The sequence below is a fragment of the Rhinolophus hipposideros genome, assembly GCF_964194185.1.
Source record: "Rhinolophus hipposideros genome assembly, chromosome: 15".
Lineage (NCBI taxonomy): Eukaryota > Metazoa > Chordata > Mammalia > Chiroptera > Rhinolophidae > Rhinolophus > Rhinolophus hipposideros.
The window spans coordinates 49,566,351-49,585,857 of NC_138061.1; the positions used below are offsets into that span (position 1 = coordinate 49,566,351).

Here is a 19,507-nt window from a genome sequence, read left to right on the forward strand (position 1 = left end):
CAGCTGCTTCTCTAGAGTCTAGAGCAAGAAAAATGAACAAAATTTCCGCTTCCTCTCCGTTTTGTATCTGCTTTCTCTAGCATCGTCCCCTCTGGCATCTCCTGTCCCTGTCCCCAAAGACTTAACTCATACAACTCATTTTCAGAAAATCAGTCTTGACAGAGGGGAGGGCAGCCCAGCACGCAGGCAGCGTGTGCACACTGAGAATCAGGCCCTCTGGCATCTCCTCTTGGCTCTGGGTCTGAGAGACTGGGAGCAAGGCCCTTCCCCTGCCTGAACTTCAGCTGTGAAGTGAGGACCGTGGCAGACGTGACTGTCTCTAAGGGAGTTTTGCAGGAGAAAGAAGTGGGACTGGGGGGTGGCTCAGAGTGGAAGGAGCAATGGGGAAGTGAACTCTCAAGTACCCTGCCAGGTGCAGCTCTCCCTGGCCCGTACACAGGCACGCGTGTGCGCACAGTCGAGAGACTGCTGCGTGGGAAGGAAGGAGCTGCTCAGAGGCCCCTCTCTACCCTCACCAGGGAGTCGCTGATGGAGGAAGTGAGGACAGCAGTGGCTTGGTACTGAGTGACATGTGAGCTCTGTGGTGTGCAAGGTTAGGGGCTTGAATCAAAGAGGATCTTAGTTCATGTGGCCCTGGCTCAGACCAACACGTGTGTTCTAATTTTGTTCTTGGCTAGTCGGCTTGTTGGTTCAAAAAAAAAGAGGAGTTTGAGTAGAAAGTCAAGGCAGCCTTTGGGGTGTGGCTGAGGCTGTAGCTGAGCTGCTGCCATTCCTGGCTCGGTCTTGATGCATGTGCTCCTAGAGGGCAGGGAGAAGATCTGCACTTCTGGTCTCCAGAGCCTGCGCAGGGGCTGGTCCCCACCGATGCCCATACTACTGATGGATAGAAGGCTATGGAAGCCAAGAGCCTCTCCTCTCAGAAGAGTGGGGCACTCCAAGACATCTCCCCTTGGCCTGCTGTCTCCAAGCTGCTGGGCATTTTCACCTGGCCTCTGAGTACTTGGACAGTGCCCCCATCTCCCATAGGGCACTTCTCTGGGCAAACCCCCGGGGCTGACTGCCACCCGCTGCACTGCATGTCCCCCCCGAGCTGGGAAGCAGGTGAAGTAAGCACAATCCCAGCTGTGCTACCTTTGTTGGCTGTGTGAATTGGGGTAAGTTAAGGCACTTCTCAGGGCCTCCATGTCCACGTATGTAAAATAAAGATGGTGCTGCCTGCTTCACAGGATTCTTATGAGAACACACTGAAATGCCAATACTTGGGAGGACTTAGCACAGGGCCTAGCACATAGTAGGGGCTCCAGGGAAGGGAGTTCTGTTCACTTCTTGTGCCTCTCCCTTCTCCCTCCACCATGCACAGAACAAGGAAATTTTAAGTAGTTGATCCAAGCCAAGAGAACACCCCACAGTCCTCCAACCTTCCCAGGTGGCAGAGGACTGGTGGGCAGGAGGGGAGCCCACTGAAAACAAGCTCAGCAGCCTGTGGCACCCAGTGTCTGTCATGGGGCCATTGGCCACAGGTCACTGCCAGGACACAGCCCCACCCAGGGAGCCAGGAGCAGGGCCTCTGGGAGTCCACACTCTCAAGCTTTAGGCCTTGGAAGGGGAGTGGACTTCTGGGGGCTGCAGCCCAATGCCTCAGGTGAAGGAGGAAGCAAAGGGGAGGAGGAGTGGGGGTTCCATGGGCTTGGGGTGATGACGTCAGAGTTTAGGACAGGGTCTGGGTCCAGGAGGAGGACAGAAGAGAACAGAGAGCCCAGAAGGGGCAAGAGGATGTCCCTTACTTTCACTCTCCCTGCGGGAAGGTGGGTACGCAATGCACTTGGATGGTGCTTCATTGCCTGTGGGAGCAGAGAGAAAGGTCGTTAGGTAGGTGTCAGGCCCAGGAGGCCATTGAGGCTTGTCCAGGCTGGAGTGCCCCTCTCCTGTCTCAGCTACTCATGTCCACTTAGCAGCACTGGCCCAGGTGGGACCTGTACGCACACGCGTGTACACACACACACACTCACACAGGCATATTCTCACCACACAGCTGGGCCTGCCCTGACAGTTCTCATGTCATCCTAGGAGCACGTGGACACCAGCCTGTGCCCACACCTCTGTCCCGTACACCACCCCTTGCACTCTTACCTGGACACAGGTAACAGCCATGTAACAGGTAACAGCCATGTAACAGGTACCAGAACGCTCACATATCACAGCCATTCCACCACCTCACACCCAGACACATTTCATGGCTGTGGTATTGTCACGCGCAGCCACACTCCCAACCCAGGTTCATACACCCTCTCCCATTAAAAACTCCCACTGTCGGGGCGGCCGGTTGGCTCTGCTGGTTAGAGCGCAGTGCTCATAACACCAACATCGCCCGTTCGATTCCCACATGGGCCAGTGGGCTGCGCCCTCCACAACTAGACTGAAAACAACGACTTGACTCGGAGCTGACGGGTCCTGGGAAAACACACTGTTCGCCAATATTCTCGGAAAACAAAACATTCCCACTGTCTTAAACAGAGCCATGTATACCTTCCCTCTCCATCACACCCAGCTGACCAGAGAGACTTCCAGCTGCACACACCACGGCCACCCCACCTCACACACATGCCCAGGAGTGCCACTGCCACCCATATAGCATCACAGGCACCAGCACAGGGTCACACCCAAGCACACCATCATACACCCAGCCCCACACCCCCATGCTGTCCTTCTCTCTGCTTCCCCCTTCCAGACGGGCACCACACACCATCCCACAGGGCCAGCACCCCCAGGCTGTCCCCTGTAGAAGTCCTCACCTCTCTGCACCTGCAGCTCCATGGCTCCGTGGACCCTCTGCTCTGAGTGGTGGTGCCTGATCTCCACCACAAGGCAGCAGTAGAGGCCACTGTCCAGAGCGGTCAGGTTGAGAATGGTGATGGAGAAATTGCCATGGTGATCGGAGACAGACTCCAGTCCGTGGTGCCGGGCCAGATCCTGGCTGGTGTTGGCGGCCTGGTGGCTGCCATGGTGCAGATGGAGGTCCTGGAACGTGATGTTGCGGATGGGCCGGCGGTCGGAGCACGCCTGCACCTCGCCCCGTGAGCTGCGGTACCAGGTCTTGTAGAAGGTCACATCGTGCCCCTTAGCCACAGGGCCCAAGATCCTGCAGGTGAGGGTGACGTTCTGCCCCTCAGGACACACATGCAAGGAGTAGGGCGTGGCGACCTTGAAAGCTGCCACCAGATCTGCACCGAGAGATGAGAGCCTATCAACTGCCTGAGCCAACACCACTCACTCCCAGTGCCTGCAGACTGAGGAAGGACCTTGGCCTTGGGCTCCAAAGATGTGGGTTCCCCAGCCACAGTCCCAGACAAGTCAGCTGACCTCCCTGAGCCTTCATTCGCTCCTGACCAGCTCTATCCCTGACTTTGTGGGAGGAGCCATGACAGCTTCCCACTCCAGGGAAGCTGGCCAAGGAGTAGCAGAGCCTCCAGACAGGTGGCAGACTGACCCGAGCCAGCATGGGTCCATCTCCTGGGTGGAGAATGAGCCCAGGCTCCAGCTCCCTCCCCCACCCCTTCCCCACAACTGCAGGCTCTGTGGCTCTGCCCAGCGCTGTCTGGTGGGAAGCAGGACAGGAAGCAGAAAGGCTGTTTGGAGACCGTGTTCTGTCCTGGACCACCCTTCTGGGGTCATCCATACCTTTGGCCCTTCCTGAAGCCAGTGTGCCTTCCCACCTCCTCATCAGTGAGCGCTAATGGAGCTCCCTCGTGTGTGAGGCCTGTGCCAAGTGCGTGCTGCACACATGGCCTTCCCTTGGGAAATTACAGCCTCCCTGGGCTGACAAGGCCTACATTCACAACAAAGTAGGGCAAAGGGTAAACTGGTGCCAACCTCAGGGCACTGAGAGGGAGGACACAGCCTTCCTGGGGATGGTCAGGAGACTTCTTGAAGGAGGACAGGCATTTGCGGTTGATGGACAGATAGGGTTTAAGCAAGTGGAGAGGCTGCCCTGGGCCTGTTGGTGGGGAAACAGGAAAACCCAAAGTGTCTCGGGGACAGGGACAGGGAATGCATAAAAGGCCACCTCGTCCATGCATCTGCCTGCCACCCAGTCTTCTTAGACATATTTCCTAGTTTATTTTTGTTTTCAGTAGGCCAGTGAAGCAACCCCTGGTCCAATTTATCCTACCCCAACCCTTCCGCATTTAACTGTGTTGACCCCTAAAAGCACTGGCCCTTGAAAACAGAATGCCGGGGCTGGAGTCCTGGTTCCTCTGTCTAGCTGTGTGAGCCTCAATTTCCTCATGTGTGCAATGAGAAAACTATCAGCGACAGCACACAGTTGTGAAAGGACTGAAAGAGGGAAAGATGCGAACGTGAGATGTGACCTCTAATGCCCTCTGCAGACATAGGAAGGCTTATACATTATGAGGATTATATAGTAGTGATAGTTTACTTTTAATTGGCCTCTCAGGGGCTGTTGTGGTCAGGCAAACAGGGAAGGAAAGTTTGGAAATATGTACAGAATCCAAACGGGTACGTCCTTTTCATTGCCGTGGCCTGAACTCAAGAAAACACTTCCTCCTCCAGACACTCCTCCCCTGCCGTTAGAGCATGGGACCCGCTTGCGGATCTGAAAGTCTTCTCCAGTTAGCAATGAGGCAGCCTGGTGTAGGTTTGGAATTGAAACGGTCTGCATTGATGTCCAACAGCTATGAATTACTTAAACTCTAGGCCTCAGACTCTTCACTGTAAAACAGAAATGAAAACATCCACCCGCCAGAGCTGAAGCCAGGATTGCAACTAATTTACGTGAAGTACTCTGAAAGTGACTTGCTGGGAGTTGGTGCTTGAGACATGGGAGCTAGATGGGTCTCTAATTCATTTCAGCAATTGAAAAAACAGTTCCTAGGAGTGAAAAATAGTTCTGCCCAATAAAATGATAAGCCAGCTTCGAAGTCTTTCCCACTAAGGGGTGAATGGCTGATAACAGCTTGTGATCCAATCTTGGGGTGCCTGCATAATTAAAGCAGAGTGTGGGGAAACAGCAAAGCCATTGCCCCAAAGAATATGTCAGCAAGCGTGGTTTTAGGCCCCAGAAGGGAAGGAAGACATACACACACCACAGCCTCCCAGCCATTCCACCCACATGTGAAGGGAGCCATGTCTGGGAGTCCCAGATTTATGGAAAGTCATTGCCAAGGTGAGCAAGGATTTCAGAGCTTCTTTGGAAAGATGCTGGTCTTCTTTTTAGGCACAAATATAGAGGCCCAGAAGGAAAAGTGGTTTGCCTAAAGTTCCAGAGGGTATGAACTCAGAACATGGAATATGAGGGCTTCAGGTAAAGCAGGCTCTAGTTAGAAGAAGAAGAAAAGGCATGCTAAGTGCTTTATGGACATGTCTACCAACCCTATAAGATGGGCATTGTTGGGTTTTTTCCCTGTTTCACTGATGAGGAAACAGGCACAGAGATGTTAAGTAACTCACTGAAGATCACACAGCAAATAAGACAAGAGCCAGAATTAAACTCGGGCAATTAGACACTATACTGGAAAAGAAAGTTCAGAAATTGGCAGCCCACAGACCACATCTAGCCTTCAGACATATTTTATTTGAGACTTAAAGTATTTTACTTTTTTGTGTATGATATTGCTAACATTTCTGAAAGCCAGAAATTTGATATGAAAATTTTGCCTCATAGCTTTTCTTTGAAAATCACATTAACACGAAACCAGCTTTCCTACAAGGCTATCGGCAGCTAGAGCTGAGTAACAGCCTCCCGTTTAACTGGGGCACTGGAGTTCCAGTGTTTCACAATCCCCACTATTCCCTAATGTTTCCATCTGGCCTGCTTTACTCTCTCACCATATTTGCTTGGCCCCATGGACATTTTAAGTTTGTGATCCATGAGTTTGGCTCCTTGGGCTAGCCAGGGAGGAACTCCACTGGCCAGGCCCTCAGGTTCAGAGAGCTGATCCACCCAAGGTCCCCAGTGGAAACCTGGCAGAGCAGAGACTAACCGAGTCTCTTCTGACTGCCAACCCATTGCTCCTACCCCCTCAGAAGACCCAGTGGAAGAGCAGCCCCAGATACCCCAGCTGGGCCCCCGTCTCTGTCCTTGCCAGCCTGGACTCCCCTCACAGGCCTGTGCCTCATGGGTGTGGGCCCAGTAATTGGTTGTGCTAGTAACTGGAGGTGGGAAGTGCTTAAGGAAAGGCCCCTCCCAGGTGCTCCCAAGAAGAACAAAAACCCACCCACAGAGTGGACCTACAGTAATCTCTGTCCTGCGCTCCCGTCCCCAGCAGGCCACGTGGCAGCTCCCACCAGCAGCTCTCCCAGCTGGTATCCCGTGTTGCCTTTTCCCAACATCACCTCCAGCCCCAGAGCTACCCCAAGGCTGGGGGCTGAATCCGGACGCAGCAGCATATGCAGGAATGCACACACTTTCGGGGCTCTCAGGAGGGCTGGCTCAGTGGAGGCCAGGGTCATACATCTGACAGGTTAGGTAGAGTGGAGGTAAGGTGGAAGCAAGAGGTGGAGCACAAAGCTGAGCTGGTGGGGCCAGAGGTGCGGATGGGGTGGGGCTGAAATGCAGGCACCATGGGGCTTGGTATGGTCATATGGGGCAGGGTGGGAACACCCCTCAGTGTGGGATTCCAGCCCAGAGCCCTCAAGGTCCAAGCAACAGTGGGAGTGACTACAGAATTGCCCAGACAGCAGTGGGGAGGGGCTTTTCAGCCCTAGAGGCAATCTCCTTGAAAACCCACAGGGCAGCACAGAGAGAACTGGGGTTCAGAGATAGTGGGGGGAGGGGCATTGCTCAACCCCAACCCCTCACACACCCCAGAAAGACCTCTTCCCCTTTTAGGAAAAAACGAGAAGCTGGGATTCAGGTTTGGAGGGCGGGGGAGAGGGTTCAGTTTCAGCAAGAGGGCCAGATAGAAGCGGGCCAGGGTCCACAGGGTTTCATTCTAGGGAGACAGAAGACAACCCGTTTGTTGTATTTGAGACTCAAGTCAGATCAAGGTCCAGGGCAGCCTGTCCTTGGGAGGACACTCAAGGGCATGGAGTCGGGGAAAATAGTGCACATGCCCCACTCCATCCACAGCTGCTCATGCGCACATGTTATCAGGGATCTATATAGCCCAGCTGGAATTATAGTTATTTGGCAGGAGGATGTTGCTTATTGTCAGGAGCAGATCCTTTTGGACACCTGCGTCATTGTCAGAGACTAGGGAGAGTGGGTGGGGAGGAAGGCCCCTGGCTCCAGGGTGGCCAAGGCAAGGAGGAGAGGAAAATAACCCCGGGCCAGAGCCTGTGCTCAGGAGGGAACCATCCAGTTATTGTGCTCCTCATGAGGCCCAGGTCCCCACCCGCCACTAGGTAAGGAGGCAGAAGCACCTGGAGGAAGAATGCTGTGAACTGGAAAATCCCAGGTCTCAGGATTATTATAAAACGTTGGTCTGGGCAGTGGGATCCCTGGGCCCCCTCCCTCCTTAGCCAAGCCCCTGCTGTGTGCCTTTGGGCAGCTCCCATCCCTCTCTGGGCCTCCCTGTATTCATCTTATCGGTGAAAAGATTCCCCAAGTTCCTAGGCCCCCTCTAGCTCTGAAACCCTGCAGCGGGAGGGAAAGGCTGTCTTTCCTCCGAGCAGAGGAAGAGGCAAGAAATGGGCCACAAAGGCGACCACAGGTGTTGTTGAGTACTTCTTACGTAGCAGGACTTGCTGAGCACTTTAAACTCATTTAATTCTCATAACACCCGTGACATAGATGTTAGTATCCCCACTTTAAAGATGAGGAAACAGACTCAGAGGAGTCAAGCAACTTGCCCAGAGCCACACAGCCCTGTGTGGCTGAGCTCCTTGGACAAGCTAGACTGTAGACAGGAAGCGCCCTCATCCTTCCCGGGGACAGGGCTGACTGACACTTCATCCTCCAGCTACTTAGAGAGTGAATTGACCTGGAATTGTCTGCTTTCCACATAACCCTGCCTCTGGCCCAAACTGAAAACATCATTCTTGCATTCCACAAATATTTCCAAGGTCCTAACAGGAACCAGGCCCAAGGCAGAGAGGCCGTGGGAGTATAGAGTTCTATAAGGGACGTCCGCTCAGAATTCAAGTCTTGCTTCTGCTTTCTAGCTGAGCCCACAGGTGGGCTCAGCCTCTGGTAAAAACGCTTCTGTTCCATTGCAGGGGAAAGGACCGCTTGTCTGGCTTCATGTCAGGATGCTAGTTTTCGTGACCTTCACCTCTTTCCACTCAGCACAGGGTGCTCGCGAAACCCTGTGGGCGTGCACGGGATGGGTGTGTGTGGGTGTGGGCAGCCTTGTGTATTTTCCCTGACGGGGCAGAAGCTTAGCTAGCAGTTGCCAAGGCAACGCCCCAGCCTTTGGAGATAGGTCCCCAGCTTGTTTAGTCAGTCGAGGCCCCACCCAAACAGCTGAGCTCTGCAGCTTCTAGGGGCTGTAAGTAAACAGTTACCCATCGCCTGCTATGGCTGGCCTTCACCCTCAGAGCGGACCCCAGACAGACATGGGCCTGGTCTCCAGCTCTTGGCCAGGCCTTGTCCCCCCGGATAGTCCATGAAGGGTATAGGGAAAGGCTAGCCTCCGTCTTTATCAACATGCAGAGCACAGAGGGAAACAGAGGCAAGGACCAATCAGGACGGAGTCTGCCAGCACTAAGCTCCAGGAAGTGCCCCAGGGGTGAGGGGCTGAGGGCCTAAAGCCAGCAGGTCCACCCTTGGGGCTCTGTGGCCAGCGAGGACAAAGGGCATCTCAGATGTGTTTATTGATACCTGCCCCCTGCAGGAAGTGTCCATTCACATCGGACCAAGGAGTCCGGGCAAGGGGAAACCAGGCTCTATTGGAGGAAGCTGCATTTCCAGCACCTTGGGAAAGTATCCAGGCATCCGGGGCTGGAGGCTGGAGGCCGGCACGCCTCCCTGGGGAGGGCCTGGGCAGCTGGCCAGAGGTCCGGCCAGTGGATGACTCCTTCCCAGACTCCTCCAGGCCCTTCCTAAGGACGACTGTGTGCAGCCCAGACTACCAGCTACAGCCTGCTACCCTCAAGATCCTGTGCTGTGAAAACTTCCTAAGGTTCAGCTTCAAGTCTTTTTGTGCCCTACCCTCAGTGCAAGAGGGTAGCAATGGCGGTAGTAGCAGCTGGCACGTACTTGGTGCTGGGGGTATCATTCTAGTCACTTTTCCATGGATTTACTTATTTAATCCTCCTCGGTGAGGTAGGTACTCACCTCCATTTTACAGATGAGGAAACTGAAGCACAGAGAGGTTAAGTAACTTGTACAGAGTCTCATGAAAAGTAAGTAGTGGTGCCAGGATTTGAACCCAGGAAGTCTGGCTCTACAAGTCTGGTGCCATGGACTGCCCTCTAGAGTAGACAAGTGGCCAGGGACTGCCTAGAGGCCCCACCTCCTTGCTGCAGATGGACAGGGGCTTGGCCCATGAGGGCTAGGCCCCTGCAAGTAAGGCTACAAGCTCCCTCTCCCACTGTGGTTACTGGGGTGGCTAGCTGGGCCCACACAGGAAAGGACCTGGCTGGAGCCGCTGTATTTATTTGCGGAAGACAACAGGGGCTGGGAGAATTCAGGGCTGGAAGAAGCCCACAGAGGCCCTCTGGCTCTGTGCCGCGTCTAAGGATGGGAAACGCTGTCCTCTTTCCCTTCCTCCGGGAGAGCTGAACCGTCCCCTGCCACCAGCTAATGCTCCTTACAGCGGTGGGTCTGCTTCTGTGGTGAAGGAGAGGATCTGACAGTGTCTGCAGCATGGGTAGTTTTCCAGCCTTCCATACACCGAATCACAGAAAGAGAAGGTTAGTCCCTTTGCGATTCTTTCAGTCGTATTTACGTCAAAGAGAGAGTCCAATAAGTTTGATGCCAGTATGACTTCAAAACATCTTTGTCATTTGTTTTTGGTTTGGTTTGGAGTTTTTGTTTTGTTTTGTTTTGTTTTGTTTTTTTCAAGGGACAGCAGGTTTCAGGAGTGGCGCCTTCCCCAGGCTATAGTTTCCAAGTAGAAAATAATACCCTTATTTGGTCTTCCTATTGCGTACTTTTATGATTTTGTTCTATTTATGGCACGTGATACTGGCTTCCCATTTATGGCAGTGATATAAAGTTTCCTTTTAAAATCTATTTACTTAAGTAAAAGAATGAGTCGATTTAAAGAAGAAACCAGTACATACGATGACAGCCGTATACTGCAGAAATCCCAAAGGTAATGAGCAAATGACTGAGCTTAGGAAACATTATCAGAGAACTACCCTTCAGGAGGGAGTGGGCAGCTTCGCGGAGACCACGTCAGCCAGCGTGTGGCTCACACCAAGGGGGAGTGCATGTCCATGTTCCCACAATGAGTGAGCCGCAGAGGCAGGACTGGACCCCAAGTCCCCGTGGGGAATGAGGTCCTGTGTAGGAAGGTTAAAGGAACTGGGCTTGCTCAGTCAGTAGCAGAGCAGTTTCATTACTGAATTAATGACAGGCATGAGGGTGGCCCCTGTCTTGCTCTCTGGGATGGTCAGCCAAAGCAAAACGGCTGAAAGTAAAGCTCCGTTGCAAAAAAGACCCCACTGAGTCAAGCAAACCCTGGACCCCACTTGCCTGAAAGTTGCAAAGTCTCCATCTCTGGGGAATTTTAGGAGGAGACTCCACAGGTACCTCTATGGATATTTTAGACGCTAAGTGCCTGTTGATGCCACAGGTGGTTGGACCTAGCCTGTGTGTCCTTCAGCCCTCCAGGCTCCTAGAGAGTCCAGTCCCAGTGAAACGAGTCAGTGACTTCCCAGGCCCCGGGCGCTCTGCAGGGCCCTGTAGGCAGCAAGGAGCTCAGATGCAGAGCCCATGGCATGTAGCCTCCGGAAGCCAAGACACAGCCCAAAACTCCACAGCTTTTGCCAAGTGCCAGGCACTGTGTTAAGCGTTTGTGCACTGACTCGGCGCAGCAGGCCTCTGAGGGAGGTACCATCATCACTACCATTGGAGAGATGAGGGAACTTGCTCAGAGATGCCAAATCACTTATCCAAAGTCACAGAGCAATAAATGGCCTTCTTGGGATTTGAACCTACATCTGACTGACTCTCAAAGCCAAACTGTGAAGTAATGGACCTGTACGGGAAGCCCTGTGCAGGGCACACACTTGCTTTGCCACTCCCACAGAGGCTGCCATAGGAAGGTGCTGGGCATGCCTGCGCTGCTAAGGGGGTCTGAGGGTCCATCCGAAGCTGCATTGCTGACCCCTGGCTCACCCTCCCCTGCTCCTGGATGAAGAGCTGGCCTAAAACCTGGGGGTTCAAGCTCAGTATGTGGGCCTTAGCCAGTGCTGGTTGAAGGGGTCACAGCCAATAGGCCAGCTGGGCACCAAGGCGCCCTTCCTTCCTTCCTTCCTTCCTTCCTTCCTTCCTTCCTTCCTTCCTTCCTTCCTTCCTTCCTTCCTTCCTTCCTTCCTTCCCTCCCTCCCTCCCTCCCTCCCTCCCTCCCTCCTTCTTTCCTTCCTTTCTACTTTCCTTCCTTCCTTCCTTCCTTCCTTCCTTCCTTCCTTCCTTCCTTCCTTCCTTCCTTCCTTCCTCCCTTCTGTCTGCTCTGGCCTGTGGCTCCCTGTGCAGATGCCTGCAGGGAGGTGGCCTCCTGCAGCTTCCCAGCACTGCACCTCCGCCTGACCTCTCCCAGGGAGCTCAGGCTTCAGCAGGGCACCTTTGCCCTGATTGGGGAGAAACAGGAGCACCCAGCCCAGCTCAGTGAGGGGCTCCCCAGTATTGTTTGGTGCCACTGGCATTGGGTGGATGTCCCCTCATACCCATGGGCTGACTTCAAGGCTGTTTCTCTTCAGCCCATGGCGTCTTGGCAGAGGGTCATGGATTTCCTAAGAGCTGACCATTGCTGCATCAGAGGCTTGCGCCATTGGGTTACTCAACAAGGCCCTATAGGCCTGTCTAGCATGAAGGGGAAGGTGGGGTGTCCCCCCCCCCGGCCCCAGTGTACCTCTATGTGTTAGTCCCAGAGTTTGGGAATGCTGGGTCCGCCTCTGGGGATATGGCAAGGACGATAGCTTCCACAGCTTCCAGGAACGCCTACAGTGGAAGGCGAGACTCAGCCTCCCTTGGGGTCTGCTGGTTCCTGGTTCCCTACGTGCCTCCCTCCATCCATGTCAACCAGGAGCCCAACTTTGTCTGGGCTCCTGAGCACTGTATTCACCACCACCATTCTCCCGGGTGCTGGCCCAACCATAAGAGTTAGGGAACAGGCCTACGCCAGCCACCTCCCTCTCACCTTCCGAGACATACAGACTCTGACTTGAGCAATCCTGCCCAGGGCAACCTAGCACCTTAGCTGACCCGTGGGCAGGTCTTTCCAATTCACAGACCTTCCTGACCACGTCTGCAACCAGGCCTCCCACCTCCCTTGTGCACTTCACAAGGCAGGAGGGTTCATATTCATTAGCATGCCCATATTACAGTTAAGAGTACTGAGTCTCAGAGTAGTTCAAAACTAAGATTTCCCCTGACTCCTTTCCATGGAAAGCTGCTTCGAGCCTTCATTATCTCCCTGAGCTGGCCCAGGAAGAGATGGTGTACCAAGCTATTTGAGTAGCCAAGACCTCTGGGGGAGAAGGCTCCTGGCTATGTAGATAACATGGAGCCAGGGGCTCTGAGCCTCTCTGCTCCTGGCTGCTCTGCAAGCTGGGTCCCTAGTTCTCCAGAACTCAGTTTCCCAAATTGGGGCTGCTGAACAGAGAGTAGCCCAGCTAGGGGAGGGCGTGAGAGGGGTAAGAAAACAGAAGGGCCTTTCGGGGTCATTTGGGGAGGACGGGGCAGGGAAGGTGGTCTGTGGTGGTTCGGGTGCTGGCCTCCTGTCTGCCACCATCCCCTACTCCTTCTGGAAGCCATGTCCTGTTGTGGCCTTGGTGCCAAGAATGCCTCCCTCCCAGCCTTGACTGTCATCCCGGGGAGCATCGAGGCTGGGGAGTAGGCAGCTCTGTCTCTGGGGTGTGGGCTCCTTCCTCCTTATCAGAGACCCAGGCCAGCCTCCAAATACTGAGATATCATGCTGCCTGCAGGCACCCATTTGTTTCTGAGGTGTTTTCCAGGTTCTGTCAGCCTCCTCTTTTGCCTCTCACCCTGTCCTTCCCTCTTTCTCGTCTCTTCTTCTGACCCACCCAATGGATGCCTGTGCCAAGCCCCCCAGCTCCCTCCTGCCTCCCTCTCACTCCCTGCCTGACTCACACTTTCCCTGGGCCCTCCCCATAAAGTTTAGTTCCACAGGCTGACTGCCGGCCACCTCTTCCCTTGAGATCCAGCCTCTCTAGTTCTGGGCAGGCAAGAACCAGAGGCCAGGCTATGGGTATGAGGACCTCTGCCCTCCCCGTGGAAGCCCCTGCGTCCTGGCCAGGATATCACCTGGAGTTGTAACAGTCCGGAGTTTGAAAGAAGATAGCAGCACCTCCTTGCGTAGGGCTTCTGTGTTTGAGCTGAGGGAACTGAGGCCAGAGAGATGCCATAAGTTATCCAAGGACCCAGAAGGCGCTCATGGCACAGCTGGGAAAGCGTCCCACATTCTCCCCAGTGCCCCACATGGGTCCCTGAGCTCAGCTTCTCTGTGATACCGAGAATCAGCTGACCACTCAACTCTCAGCCCTGGGACCCTCAGGAGAAGGACAAGACAGGGGCCCACCATTGTTGAGCCAGGAGTGTCACCAGGGGACCGGGCACAGAACCTGCAGCCATGAGATCCTAGAACCCTGAGGCGGGAGGGGCAGGGAGATGCCACGGGTGTCAAACGCCAGTGGCACCCACTAGCACACAGGGGGCTGTACCCACCACCTCCACCTCCTGTTCTGCAGAAGCCACTCTCGCACTGTGCTCCCTGGGCAGGGAAGGGATAGACAGGCAGCGGCATGGGCAACCGTCAGAGAATAAAACTGTTCCCAGCGTCCAGCCAGGGCACTTGGCAGAGACGCTGCTGCACCCTGCCAAGCGGTCCCAGCAGCCTCCCTGCTGAAGGGGGCTCCCAGGGGGCCCCTTCCGGCGCATGACTCCCCCCACCCCGCCCTCTGTGTTCTCCGGGTGCTCTGCCCCAGCGCCCAGGCTGGGTGGACCTTACCTCGGGAGGCAGCCAGGAAGAGAGCGAAGAGCACAGGCCCCCAGCGCTGGCCGCTGGCCTCCGGGACTGGGGGGACGCCCATGAGGCCGTCGGGCGCAGCGGCGTCTGGCGTGGCCCGGTGGGAGCGGGGCCTGGGCACCCTGGGGGAACTCCTGGTGCACGGGGAGCAGACGCGGCAGCCGGCCGGGAAACCTCCCTGCGAGGAGTGAAAGCGCCCGGAGCCCGAGAGCTGCCCGCTCGGCCCCGCCCCCGCAGCGCCCCCAGGAGGCCGTCGGGGGCACCGCTGCTCCCAACGGCCCCGCGGGAGGGGCTACGGCCGACCGTCAGGGAGCCAGCTACTGTCTCGCAGAGTCAGCTCCAGCTGATCTCCAGTGTAAAGCTTTTTCTACTCCCCCCACGTCCTCTTTGGAGAGGATTGTATTGTTGCACGGCGAGAGACGTGCATCTGTGTAACTTAGCATGATACGTGGTCGTCATGGCCGTGTCCGCCCTCAGCCACCAGCCTTTGGATTGTCTGGGGGCAGAGGCTGGTACCCTACACCCTCCAGCCCAACCCAGCCCAGGGCGTGGCGGGTGGCAGAATGAACGAATGAAAGAAATCTTACTTTTGTAAAGAGCTATAGGTAAGTTGAAGCACGCTTGGCTGTAGATTCCAGAGCGTGCAACACCCTCTGCACGGGCACACCACACACAGAGGTAGCGCAGGTGCAGGAGTACACAACCCACCCCTACACTAGGACGTGTGTGCACAACAGTAGTGTGTCCCAAAGAAAATCGTCAGTGCTCCTCTCCGCCTGGGCCCCAGCTTCCTTTCCCGCTTTGCCCCGTCTCACTCCCTGAGCCTGGATATCCATCCTCAGGACACTCCCACACCCCCCCACTGCTAGTGCCCTTGCACCCCACTCAGCACACTGGCACCATTGGCAATGTCTCTTCTCCCCTCCATATTCTTCTCATCCCTCAGGGCTCCACTCAAGTCCTTCCCCTTCACAAAGTGTCCTGAACTTCCCCTGAAGGTCCCCACCCCAGTCCTTACTGGCCACGCCCCCTTCACCTATCACACCGGGGCTGCGGTTACCAACCAGTTGATCTCGGCTGTGCTCATCTGCCCTTCTGAGTTACATCATGAGCTTTTGAGGGATGAGGGCCTCTCTCTGATGTTTCTGAGTCCCTGACACAAAACTGCGCATGGAGAGGATGTCTAATGCACTCTTATCTGAAAGGGCAAACTGATGAATTAGTAAGTGACTCACTGTGGAGGTGACAGTGGCTTGGGCCAGGGATTGGGGGAGAAAAACGGCATAGCTGTAGCACGAGTTTACCCCAGCCTGGCTGAAGCTCCCAGGGGCTTTGCTGGCCCATTAGGGATCTTGGGCTCACAGGCAACCCCCAGGTTGAAGGACAGAGGACAGCCAAAGTTCATCTGTGTCAAGAATCAGTACTGGGACTCAAGGGTAGACAGGAATTCTGGGTACCCCATGGGTTCCCTGATCCAAGTCAAAGGTTCTCTGATAGTTCTCAGCCCTCACTCCTGGGGCAGGAAAGGCTACAACAGAGGAAGGGTGGGTGTCATGCTGTTACTAGGCGAGCTTGTGCAAGCCCAGGCCCCCTGGAGCCAGGGAAGCCCCCCTGGGATGGGAGCGCCGGAGACTGCCAAATCATAACCCAGATCCTTGGTCATGACCCTGACCTTGTGACCCCTTTGGAGACAGCCCAGGGCCCTTCCTGCTGGAAGAGTGTGAGCACTTCCACCCAGAGAAAGTTCAAAGCCAACTGAAATCAAGTGGGTATTAAGCGGTTCCCACCCAGCCATCCTCTGGCAGAGATGGGGTCCCTCACGGGGGATCCCCCCATCCCTTCCTGGCCTGCCTTGCCCAAACTACTCTTGAAACCACACTCCCTCTGCCCCAAGGTCTACATGGTAGGTGAGGAAAGCCTGGGATTAGGGGGAGGAGGGCAACTTCCAAGCCCTTCCCCAGAAGGCTAGGACACCTGAACCAGTCTGTGACTCTCCCCTCCCCTTCCTTCCTCCCCACCACACTTCCCACCCACTGAGCTTCCTGGGTTTGCAGCCAGGTGAGACAGAAGCATTTCCCAAAGTATGGGCATGGTAAAGACATTTCAAACACCGTTTCCTCAATGCCAGGGCAGGAAGGGTTCAGCTGAGAGGTCCTTTGGGGGACGACTTCCTCCTGACTCCAGAGGCCCGAGGAAGTCAGACCTACCTTCCCCTCTCAAGCTCAGGCCTGGTCTCAGAAAAAAGAGTTTCCATGGAGCATCTCCTTTAAACACCCTGCACTCCCAGCCCCTGCAAGATTGTTAAACCCACTTCCAGAAGTCTGGGAAGGTGGGGAAATGTCAAGACCACCACCCATATCAGTGAGGCTGGACTCCAGCTCCTTTCCTGGAAGGTGGTGCTCCTGTGCTGACAGAATGGTTGGTATCAGTCAGGGGCCTCATTGTAAAGTGATGGCACACTCAACTGAAGACAGTTTAATGGAGGGCCTGTTTACAGAGAGCTGGTGAAACACCCTCAGGCTAGCATCTGCAGGAAGCCATTACCACCCATGTGTCCAAAAGGACAAGAAGAGGAGGTGAGGTGACTGGAGCCCAGTGAGAATTAGAGCTATGAAAAGGTGTCACCCAGCAGGTAAAACACAGCCATTGGCAGAACTACAGTGAGGAAAGGAGGAAGTCAGGAAGAAATACCCCTTCTCTCTCTTCCCTCCTCCCATCTTCTGCCAGGACCTCCCGTTGGCCAAACCCATCTAGAAGCCAGATGGTAAGGGAGCCCAGCTAAGGCAGCCCACAGGAAACATTCCCTCAGGTGGAGAAGCAGAGAGTGGAGGGGGGATGAGACAAAGGACAGAGAATACCAGTACATGGAAGGTTAACCTCTTCCATTTATCTGCTCGGCTTGTGAAGTGCCACATCAACCATTTCTACTTCGTGCTGATCACTGAGGTTACATTGGCTAAATATTACATGTGGTCCAAATGGACCAAGCATCAGCCAGAAATGGCCAATCACCGGATAACATGCTGCAGAAACTGGTCTTTCAGTGAAGCACGTTCTGTGAGCTATGTTTTTCACAGCTTAACAAGTTCTGCCCTTGAAATTGCCCCAAATCCAATGTCCTCCTTCTTAAAAATGCTAAAATAGGTATTTCTTGCATTTACATGAACAATGGGTGAAGCTTAAATACTGTGTTGGGTTGAATACATCACATTCTTGCCTTTTGTAATCTGAATGGAGGCCCAGAGTCAGTAAGGCCCTGGCCCAGTCAAAGCTGTGGGCTCAGGGTGGTTACTGGCCTTCACCTTATATACCAACTTTAACCACTAGGCCACTGAGCTGACAAGGATCCTGAGCTTGCATCTGGCCACAGCAGCGCCATGATTGATTAGTGATGTCTGCCATGGGCATGGATATAAGCGCAGTCATACAAATGCCATCGTGGACCTAAGCAGTTACCTAGCTTGGCTTTCGGTGGAGCCTCTGCGATTTCCTCCTCTACCAACCTATGACTTCCCTCCCTCTCGTTTTCCTCCATTTCCCTCGCCATGTTGGATCACACTGAGTGAGTTCAGACTAGGAGAATATCCAGCTGACTCCGCTTCAACCCCTCTAGCCAGCTGATCAAGGATTCTGACCACATTTTTCTCCACAGGCCACCACGCACGTATACGTGACCATCGTGGACGAGAACGACAACGCACCCGTGTTCCAGCAGCCCCACTACGAGATCCTACTGGATGAGGGCCCGGACACAGTCAACGCCAGCCTCATCACCGTTCAGGCACTAGACCTGGACGAGGGGCCCAATGGCACCGTTATCTACGCCATCACTGCGGGCAACATCATCGACACCTTCCGTATCGACAAACACACGGTCAGCAGCTGACGGTGGGGTTGACGCAGAGGGTCAGCTGACTAAAGGGGATGGAGGGGAGCTCAGTGACCTCCTGGGGGATGGGGGCAGAGAGCAAAGATGGCATCTGGGAGGAAATGGGGGGGGGGCGGGCAGGGAGGGAGGATGAACAGCTAGGTGGGGTGGCAACAAGCACTCCCCATCATGGCCAGGATGTCGGGGACGACCTCCTGGGGTAGTCAGGGGTGCCCCATGAAGGAGCTGGTCCCCAGGGTGGCCCTGACGCACTACCCATCAATCCACCCTTGTTCCCTCCATGTTTTCCCCAGGGCGTCATCAGTGCTGCTAAGGAACTGGACTACGAAATCTGCCATGGCCGCTACACCCTGACCGTCACGGCCACAGACCAGTGCCCCATCTGGTCCCGCCGCCTCACCTCCACCACCACGGTGCGTGGGTGGCTGGGACACAGCCCCAACTTGGGGGTGGGGGAGTACAGAGCCCAGAAAGCTCCGGTGGAGAAGGGAGGTAGGAAAAGATTGTCTCAGAGAAACCCCTAAATCCAAGAGCCCTGTCCTTGTCTCAGCAACTCACACCAACTTGCTGTGTGACTTTAAGGAAGTTACTGCACCCTTTGTGTGACTGCATCTGTCAGATGATGATGACATCTGCCTCTCTCCCCTTCCTGAGAAGAGCATAAACTCTTGTCAGACCAACAGGGGTTCATATCCCTAAGCTTTCACTTCTTTGCTGTGTGACTCTGAGCAAGTCACATAACCTCCCTGAGCTTCACTTTCCTGCTCTGTGAAACGAAGATAATAAAAACCATTGCAGGGTACGGGAGGAGCAAGTGAGCTCATGTGAAATGACCATAGGATAGCAATACATAGACGTTCAGAGCTTAATTACCAATAGTGTGAGTATGCCCATAAGAAGCCTTCAGCAATTATAATAACTCATCCGTGCACAGCTTAAAAGGCCCTCACATCCATTGCCCCATATGATTCTTGTGTCAGCCCCATGGGGCAGGGTTATTGGGTCTAGTTTCCAGACGAGGGATCTGGGCCCAGCACAGGGCTGGCTAGGGCCAGCCCTGACTAAAATTGTCTACCCTCTCAGGTGCTTGTGAACGTGAATGACATCAACGACAACGTACCCACCTTCCCCCGAGACTATGAGGGGCCATTTGATGTCACCGAGGGCCAGCCAGGACCCAGAGTGTGGACCTTCCTGGCCCACGACCGGGACTCGGGCCCCAACGGGCAGGTGGAGTACAGCATCGTAGATGGAGACCCTCTGGGTGAGTGGGGCCTGAGCCGGGCTGTGCAGGCAACACAATCTGAGGGCCTCGTGACCCACCCCCACTCCCACTCAGAAGAAGAATGAGAAAGGAGGCCTCACGGTAGTGAGCGCCCCCCACACACACACACACTGTGTGATCTTGCTTTCTCTGAGCCTCAGTTTTCCCAACCATAAAATGATGAAAATAATTTCACGTGGATATGATGAGAACATTCTGACATCTGGGAAGAGGCTGGTA

At 54.7% G+C, this 19,507-nt stretch overlaps 2 protein-coding genes across 4 annotated transcripts in view; one reads left to right on the forward strand and one right to left on the reverse strand.

Annotated features, from left to right (window-relative positions):
* The window catches only part of VSIR (V-set immunoregulatory receptor), a 29,401-nt gene extending 15,060 nt beyond the window's left edge, over window positions 1-14,341 (reverse strand). Inside the window, exons 1-3 of one of the 2 annotated variants that reach the window (XM_081074074.1) lie at window positions 14,097-14,341; window positions 2,793-3,221; window positions 1,785-1,841 (exon numbers count right to left, since the gene is read on the reverse strand). In XM_081074074.1, coding sequence (XP_080930200.1) covers window positions 1,785-1,841; window positions 2,793-3,221; window positions 14,097-14,178 — 568 coding nt within the window. In that variant the 5' untranslated portion in view covers window positions 14,179-14,341. The remainder of the gene's footprint in view (window positions 1-1,784; window positions 1,842-2,792; window positions 3,222-14,096) is intronic. The other variant, XM_081074075.1, reaches the window with a different exon arrangement.
* Window positions 1-19,507, forward strand: part of CDH23 (cadherin related 23) — a 389,598-nt gene that overhangs the window by 337,798 nt on the left and 32,293 nt on the right. For both annotated transcript variants that reach the window (XM_081074073.1, XM_081074072.1), the window contains 3 exons: window positions 17,767-17,988; window positions 18,297-18,416; window positions 19,087-19,267. In XM_081074073.1, the coding sequence (XP_080930199.1) occupies window positions 17,767-17,988; window positions 18,297-18,416; window positions 19,087-19,267 (523 nt within the window). The remainder of the gene's footprint in view (window positions 1-17,766; window positions 17,989-18,296; window positions 18,417-19,086; window positions 19,268-19,507) is intronic.